Source organism: Gopherus flavomarginatus, chromosome 3 (assembly GCF_025201925.1).
Source record: "Gopherus flavomarginatus isolate rGopFla2 chromosome 3, rGopFla2.mat.asm, whole genome shotgun sequence".
NCBI classification, from domain to species: domain Eukaryota; kingdom Metazoa; phylum Chordata; order Testudines; family Testudinidae; genus Gopherus; species Gopherus flavomarginatus.
The window spans coordinates 23029023-23038357 of NC_066619.1; the positions used below are offsets into that span (position 1 = coordinate 23029023).

General features: G+C 43.9%; 1 protein-coding gene across 1 annotated transcript in view; it reads right to left on the reverse strand.

The window, feature by feature from the left end:
- LMAN1 (lectin, mannose binding 1) overlaps window positions 1-6065 on the reverse strand; it is a 33509-nt gene extending 27444 nt beyond the window's left edge. Inside the window, exon 1 of the mRNA XM_050944735.1 lies at window positions 5823-6065. Within this exon, the coding sequence (XP_050800692.1) occupies window positions 5823-6048 (226 nt within the window). The 5' untranslated portion in view covers window positions 6049-6065. The remainder of the gene's footprint in view (window positions 1-5822) is intronic.
- Window positions 6066-9335: the final 3270 nt, after the last annotated feature.

Below are 9335 nucleotides of genomic sequence, written 5' to 3' on the forward strand. Positions count from 1 at the left end.
AACACAACAGTTTTTTGTCTAGTGAAAAAAATTTCCCTGGAACCTAATCCTCCCCACCGTTTACATTCATTCTTATGGGGAAATTGGATTTGCTTAACATTGTTTTGCTTAAAGTTGCATTTTTCAGGAACATAACTACAATGTTAAGCGGGGAGTTACTGTACAGGTAGTTTACATAGAATTACGAAGAGAAACTAATTAGCAAGCCACATTAACAGATAATCTGAGTGTCCTTTATAAAATGTAATTAAGATAGCTTGTCTTTCTTGAAGAAGCGTAACATCTGCATCTATTATGCTACATGGAGTGAATAAAGCACATGGATGCTTGCAATACGCAAACATTCCCATGAGTTAACCAGATAGCCTATATTTAACTCCATCACAGAAATTCAATATAGTTTCTATACAGTAACTCAGAATGATACCATATAGCTAGTAAGTGTCTGTTCATTTTATACTAATCTGCTAATGGTTGGAGCAGCACTCTGCCTCCTGGAAGCACAATCAAGTCTTTAAACCATGACTGAAAATCATGAAGAAATTAACTGAACAGTGTACAATAAACCTACTTTTCAAGCCAAAACTTATATCTACTTCATTAAAGTATAGTTTCTACATGTCACTAAACAATTTGATTTCCAACTGGAAAAGATGCAGAAATAAAATCTGCAGACATATTAAATGACTGATTCTTGAAGAAGTTTGTCCTGGAACTCACAAGGGGAAAGGCAATTCTTGATTAAGGCCATGTCTACATTTGCAAGCTTACAGTAGCACAACTGTACTGATATATCTGTGCCACTGTAAGGGCACTCATGTAGCCACGTTATGCTGAGAGGAGAGAGCTCTCCCCTCGACGTAATACACCAGCTCAGTGAGCGGCAGTATCTATATTGGCGGACGAGCGTCTCCTGCTGACAAAGCACTGTGCACACAAGAGCTTATGCTGGCAAAACTTATGCTGTTTGGGGTGTGTTTTTTTCCTACTCTTCAGTGACAAAAGTTTTGCGACATAAGTGCTAGTGTAGACATGGCCTTAGTCCCAAGTGGAACAAAGGACTGGTCCAGGAGGTGAATATCGCGGAACCACTCAGTAGTAGTGACCATAAAATAATTAAATTTAATATCCTTGCAGGGGGAAAAGTGCCACAATAGAACTGAACTTCAAAAAGGGGAGCTACACAAAAATGAGGAAGCAGAAATTGAACAGAAATTAAAAGGAACACTCACAAGGGTGAAATGCCTGCAAACTGCATGGAGACCATTTAAAAGCACCAGAATAGAGGCTCAGACTAAATGTATACAGCAAAACTTCATTCATCTGACACTCCATTATCCATCTCTCCATATTAACCAAAGAACTAGCACATACAGGTCCAGAAGAAGGCAATCACTCCTGCGATAGCTAGATTGTGGGTGCAGCCTCAGACTTGCCCCATTATCCGATCTCACCCCAGTCCCAATTACATTGGATAAACAGGGTCTTACTGTACAACCAACCAAGCAAACTGTAAGAGGACCAAAAAGATGCCACTGTGGCTAGACAGCAGAGTAAAAAGTGGTTAGAGACCGAAAGACATCCTTTAAAAATTGGAAGTCAAGACCTACTGAGAAAAATACAAAGAAACCTAAACTCTGGCAAGTGAAGCATTATAAGGCAAGCCAAGAAAGAATTTGAAGAGCAACTAGCTAACAACACAAAAACTTAAAAACCCTATATGTACACCAGAAGCAGGAAGGCTGCCAAACAGTCAGTGGGGCCACTAGATAACTGAGGTGCTAAAGGAGCACTCTGGAAAGACAAAGCTACATTAATTCTTTGCATCAGCCTGCACTGCACAGGATATGGGTGAGATCCCCATACTCGAACCATTCTTTTTACATGACAATTCTGAGGAACTGTTCAAGATTGAGGTCTCAGTAGAGGAGGTTTTCAAACAAACTGATAAAATTATACAGTAATAACTCACCAGGATCAGATGGCATTCACCCAAGAGTTCTGAACCAACTCAAATATGAAATTGCAGAACTACTAACTGTGGTAGTTAATCTAATGCTTAAATCAGTCATTGTACCAGACAACTGCAGGGTAGCTAATTAACAGCTGTTTTAAAAAAAAGGCTCCAGAGGCAATCCTGGCATTTACAGGCCAGTAAACCTAACCTCTGTACCAGGCAAACTGGCAGAAACTATTGTATAGTAAACCACAGAATTATCAGGCGCATAGATGAACACAATTTGTTGGGGGAAGAGTCAACATGATTTTGGAAAGGGAAATTATGCCAAACTATTATAATTCTTTGATGGTGGCAATAAGCACATGGACAAGGGTGATCCAGTGTATATAGTGTACCTGGACTTTCAGAATACCTTTGACAAGGTCCCACACCAAAGTAAAGTATACAATCATGAGATAAGAGGGAGGGTCCTCTCATTGATCAGTAACTGGTTAAAAGACAAGAAACAAAGGGTAGAAATGAATGGTCAATTTTCAGAATGGAGAGAGGTCAATATCAGGATCCCCCAAGGATCAGTATATTCATAAACGATCTGGAAAAAGGCATAAACAGTAAGGAAGCAAAGTTTGGAGAAGATACAAAATTACTCAAACAGAACAAGAGTACGTGTGGCACCTTAGAGACTAACAAATTTATTAAGCTTTCATGGGCTACAGCCCACTTCATCGGATGCATAGAATGGAACCTATAAGCTGGCTACGAGGAGTTACAAAGGGATCTCACAAAACTGGGAGACTGGGAAACAAAACAGCACATGAAGTTCAGTGTTGATAAGTGCAAAGTAATGCACATTGGAATATACAATCCCAACTATACACATGAAATGATGAGTCTAAATTAGCTGTTTCCACTCAAGAGAGATCTTGGAAGTCACCATGGATAGTGCAATGAAAACATCTGCTCAGTATGCAGCAGCAGTCAAAAAAGCTAACAGAATGTTAGGAGCCATTAGGAAAGGGATAGATAATAAAACAAGAAATATCATAATGCCTCTACATAAATCCATGGTAACCCACACCTTGAATATTGCATGCTGTTCTGGTCACTTCTTTTCAAAAAAAGATATATTAGAATTGAAAAGATGCAGAAAAGGACAATGAAAATGACTGGGGGAGGGAATGGCTTCCACAGGATGAGAGATTAAAAGACTTCCAATTTGCAAAAGAGACTACTCAAGGGACAACAGAGGTCTATAAAATCATGAATGATATGGAGAAAATGAATAAGGAAGTGTTATTTACTCCTTCACATAACACAAGAACCAGGGGTCATCTTACTACATTAATTGGCAGTAGGTTTAAAACAAACAAAAGGAAGGCCATCACACAAGCATACACAACTTGTGGAACTTGTTGCCACAGGACGTCGTGAAGTCCAAAAGTAGAACTGAGTTCAAAAAAGAATTGGATAAGTTCAAGGCGGATAGGTGCATGAATGGCTATTAGCCAAGATGGTCAGGGACACAATCCATGCTCTGGGTGCCCCTAAACCTCCAACTACCAGAAACTGAGACTGGACAACAGGGGATGGATCACTGGAAAATGCCGTTTCATTCATTCCTTCTGAAACATCTGGTACTGGCTATTGCCAGATACAGGATACTGGGCCACATGGATCACTGGTCTGACCCAGCATGGCTATTCTTTTGTCAAGTAACCGCAATTTGTTTCAAGTGCTTCTGTATCAGTGACAGAACAGTCAGTACAAAAGAACACTTTCCTGATATCATTAAGCTAGAAAGGACTTCACATTACATAGTAAGTAAACCTGTTTTGACAATTAAGTAAGTAATTTTACTAATAAAAACAAAATAAAAAGTGCAGACTGATGCATAATATTTGAAAGGAGGCACATGGATTTTAAAAAATTATTGCGTATTATATTATCTTGTTTAAACCATAATGAAGACATGGTTTTCATATTTCCACATGCACTTTATATTCATATAATACACCTCTACCTCGATATAACGCTGTCCTTGGGAGCCAAAAAGTCTTACCATGTTATAGGTGAAACTGTGTTATATCAAACTTGATTTGATCCGCCGGACAGCACAGCCCCACCCCGCTAGAGCCCCGCTTTACCACGTCATATCCGAATTTGTGTTATATCGGGTGGCGTTATAACAGGGTAGAGGTGTACTTGCCATTCAAAAATCTCAGAGTGTTTTATGAATATTAACAAGGCCTCTTAACATCCCCCTCAGATTCATATTGTCCTAATTTTACAGCTGAAGCACAGAGAGGGTAAGTGATTTGTCCAAATCCATACAAGAGGCAAAAACAACCTGAAAGTCCCAATCCTGCTTTGTAGCCAAAGAGTTAACATATACATACATTTGCTGTAGAAGATAAATAGCAAATGGGAGCCTTATCAAGTGGTTATTTACACTTGGCTTTATTATCAGACTTGCTACTGACTGCCTGCATGACCTTCAGCAAGTCAATTCAAAGTAATTGGCTGAGGGACCTGAACTAGTACATTCATTTTCAGCACACCTTTTAAGAGTCAAACCACTTATTTAGGTATCTAATTACAGATAGAGAGGTAAAGGCCAAAACTATCTATACTACAATTGTGATGCAAGATTCTACTTACCTGTCTAAAAGGTGCATTGTGAGGCTTAATTAATTAACAATAATACAGTGCTTGGAGATCATGGAAAGATAATCCATCAGCACCAAGTTTCTTTCATGCAATAAATATGATGAAAGCATATGCCAAGGACATGGCCAAAGTCACCAGCTACCCTAATTTGTTTATAGCTATACGGACCAGATACCATATTGTCACAGGACTAGTTCCAAGAATTTGACTACATGTGCATCAGTCTTTCTCCCACAAAACTGTTTTAGAGTGACTTGACACTCACCTTACCACAAATGACACCATATTTACCAGAGCAACAAGGTGGGTGCGGTAATATCTTCTATTGGCCCAACTTCAGTTGGTGAGAGAGACAAGCTTCTGAGCCACCAGAGCTCTTCTTCAGATTGGGGAAATATATTCCAAGCATCATAGTACAGTTATGAATTTAAGGTCCCTCAAAATGTGTGTTAATTACATATGATACACAATCTGATTAGCCTTGCATTTAGCTGTGATGCTCAGAGTACCTTTTAAAGATCTGAAGATGATCTCTGGTAACTTGAAAGCTTGTCTCTCACACCAACAGAAGTTGGGCCAATAAAATATATTACCTCAGCCACCTTGTCTCGCTAATATCCTGGGACCAACAGGGCTAACACTACACTACATACCTGGTTATAATGACGTGGAGCTGCATCCTTAGTACAAATACGAGAAACTTATTTTTTTTAAATAGTCACCCTGAAATTCCTCACCTACTTTTACTGTGATCCCCGAAGCCAGCTGTGCTACCAGATACAGCACAGGGGGATGATTTCGGGGGTTTAGGATTACAGAAACACCCTCCCCCCCGCCCACAACGCTCTGCACCGGGGTCTCTGTTGGTGGGAGCGAGGAGCTTAGTACTGTGGATAACTCTGACTATACAGCCTCAAGCTGCCTGTACGTTTGTGTGCGGTAACCCAGCAGTCCGGGAATCATGCCCATAGAGCCAGGCGCCCTCCAGGGCCATAGGGGACCAACACGAGCGGAGCGGGGGTATGTCCACGGAGCCAGGCGCCCCCCGGCACCGGAGGGGGCCGTACTGGAGGACGAGGTAGGCCAGGCAGGGGGCAGGGCCAAGGAGGCAGTCGCCCCCTTCAACTGGAGAGAGTTGCTACCGGGGTTGCGGGGGTCATAGGTCACGGCTCGCCGCGGAGCGGCGGGTACTTACTGCCCGTGTGGACCCAGAACGGCACCGACCCGTCCCCCTGCACCAGGTGCGGTCCCTTGAAGCTGTACTTGTACTCGAAGCGGCGGTGCGGCTGGGCAGCGGCCTCTCCCGCGGCCCCCAGGCTGCTGGCCCCGGCGGGGAGGAGCAGGCGGCAGCCCAGGCAAAGCAACGCGGCCCAAAGGCCGTTCCCCCCAACCAGGCAGCCCCGCTGCATGGACACCGCCATCTTGGACTCTGCCACGGGGAGCCAGGCACGGCCAACAGGGCGCTGTCTGATTGGCTGCGGGGGCAGGGGGCGGGGACTGCCGGCCAAAGGGCAAAGTCGAGCGCGTGGCTACATGTCAGCGCCGCTCGGGGGCGGGGCCTCTCCGTTCCTGTCCCCGCCCCCCAGGACTCCCCGCCCCGCCTCTCTTCTCCTCACTGTTGTCCGGACCCCCCGCCCCCAAGCCAGGAGTGGGCAGCAGAGAGGAGGGGGCTCCACAACGGGAGGGAACGGGATCCTCTGGAGGGGGCGGAGTCGGGTGGGAGGTGGAGTCCCATGGGGGGGGGCCATGGAGAGGCGGTCCTGTTATATTAGTTTAGCTGGAGTATATGGGCTGTCTGGCATCAAACAGCGTTCAACAAGGGGGGGGGGGGGGTTTGCCTGCTCAGTTCCATGGCAAACACCCCGTGAAAAATCCTTACAACTTTTCATTAAAGATACAGAAAAGAATGAAAAACAGTTAAAGCATTAAATGAGGCTTAAATCTTAACAATATCCCTTGTGCCCTTTCCCTGTAAAGAGGCTTTAGAAGGAGTCTCCTTGTCCCCCACCCCCCGTTTGATGGTCTTTCAGGTGGTTTTAAAGATGGTAATAACTGTCCTTTTGGGGGGAAAGGGAAAAAGTTAGTTAAGCTAGTCAGCTGCTATTTTGTTAAAGGCAATCTAAAAGCCATAACAAGACAAAACGCATACAAAAGAAGAGAGAAAGAAAAGAACAGCAAAGATAAAAAATGCAGCTTCCATCTCTGGGGTCAGGGCCGGCTTTAGGCCTATTCCACCAATTCCCCCGAATCGGGCCCCACGCCTAAGAGGGCCCCGCATCCAGTGAGAATCCCTTCCCTGGCTAGAGGTGCCTTTTTAATTTTTACTCACCCGGCGGTGCTCCTGGTCTTTGGCAGCACTTCGATGGTGGGGTACTTCGCTCGCTCTGGGTCTTCAGCAGCACTTCGTCGATGGGTCCTTCAGTGCCACCGAAGACCTGGAGTAAGTGAAGGACCCGCCGCTGAAGACTTGGAGAACCACTTGGTGAGTACACGCCCCACGTGTTTTTTGTTGTTGTTGTTTTGTTTTGTTTTTTTTAAAGTCATCCCTGCTGGGGCCGTGTTGAAACTGTTCGAATTGGGCCCTGCACTTCCTAAAGCCGGCCCTGTCTGGGGTTGACTCTTACTTGCAACCGCACTGCTGGACAAACACAGGCCCAGCACATAGTCATATCAGGCTCTCCTAGACCTGGCAAACTTGTACCAGCTGGGAGCTGTTTAGGGAATTTCTTTTAGTTGCCTATTTTGTGTCACAGCCTTAAAGCAGTGTTGAAAAATATAGTCTAGGCTGGCTAAGGCACACTCTTATTAGAGGGAAGGAAAAGAGAGAGAGAGAGAGAAGAAGAAGAAGTAAAGCAGAGAAAGGAAAGGACCTATGGGCTTGGAGGAAGAGATAAAGTCTTACATGGTGTTCAGAAGTAAGTTGCAATGGATGAAGGTGATGATGTCATCTGTCTCCCTCTCTCTGGCCTGGTCTGCTCAGGACATCTGTCAGAATTAGGATGTAGAAGGTCCAAGGTAATGGTGAGGTAGCAATCATGATGAGGAAACTCATGCCAGTAGTCAATTTTCCCCCCAAAGTTTCTTTCTTTAAGGACCCGTAAAAAAGAGTGCTGGTTAGAATAGTCCATCCTCTCATTATTTTGTCCACCAATTAGGCCTAGTCTCTGACACACCAATTTTAATTCACTGATTTCTGGTTCCCTTCTTTTCTTGTTCACCAGTCATGATCTTAACATAGTCCTTGAGTTATGTCAGAACGTCTTTTGGTTTGGACTAATTCAGGCTTTCTGACTCCCTTTTGTACCTTTTCCCATCAACACTTGTTATTATATGCTATTGTGACCTTTTATATACCGTCACTCACTTTTTAAAGTTGATTTCACAATTAAGGGGAAATGTGTAGGCCCAGTTATCACAACAGTCAGAGAGGAGACAGAAAGGGACATCATAGATAGGTGGGGTGGAGAAGGTCCATAGGGAGGGGAAAGAGCTTTCTATGGAGAGAGGAGTGTCATGCAGGAGAGGGGAGTCCCCCATGGGGAGAAGGAAGGGACAGTAGATTGCAGCCAGTGTCACTCCTTCCCCTCTGTCTAAATGCACAAGAGTGCATGGTGCTGCAAGCTGCCATGCCCCACAGTACAGGTGCACCCTCTTGCTGGAAGCACCTCTTAGCTTTAATGTAGAAAGGCATCTCACAGAACGCCAGGGCCTATAGCATGCACTATTCCATTTTGAAAAGACGGGCAACATTTTTACCTACTTGGAAGAGAAAAATCCCTGTTTTCAGAAAGTGCCTTTCTTGGTATTAGCTTTCAAATATTGGCTGGTTATTATGGGGAATAGGGGGGCGGGGCAGGGGAAGCAGCAAATTGAGATTAGCGCAACTTTGGCCAATTGCATTAGCACAGTGCCAGGAGACCATATCTGATTTGCATGAAATAAAGCTAACTATGTTTCCCTCCACCAGCCACTCCAATTAGGATAGCATCACCTGCTAAGATCTTTCCTTTTACAACATGGTACTAAAGCTTAGATAAACACTAATCCTGCAATGAGCTGTGCAAGGGTAACCCTTAACTCTGCTCCGGTAGTACCACCTTGAGAACAAGAGGAATTCTGAGACAACCCTGGGCATCCACGATGCAAGATTATTCATATTATGAATAAGGTATAAGAGTGTTTGGCGTTACAGCCCATATTCTTCATAAAAATATGGTTATGATATGAATATGGTATAACTAAGATATACTTCATCCAAGATGGCTCATGTAAGATATCATTGGAAAGGTTATGATTTACTGAATGTGATTATCCAATTTGTATGCTTGTATCATTTCTGTATCTGGAGTTAGGAATATTGACTATGCAACAATTACAACTATATATATACTTGGGAAAATGCCCACCAGACAGTAAGCAATCAGCCTGAATGAGCCATTTAAGAAGGACAATAGAGCTCTGAAGATACTAATTTCTCACCTTCCTGAGGAGTTTCCTGGGATGCTACATTGACACTACAAGGTCAGGTGATAATGTCACCTAATGCAAAATATCACCTTGGACACTGCTGGTACTTTTCCTCTGTAGGGGATGGGGATCAAACATATACTTATATTATCAAACATATACTTCCCTCCTTAAGGCTCGGGAGAGGGTTTTTAAGGCTCGGGAGAGGGTTGGTCTTGACTCTCCTCCACTGCCTACCCAG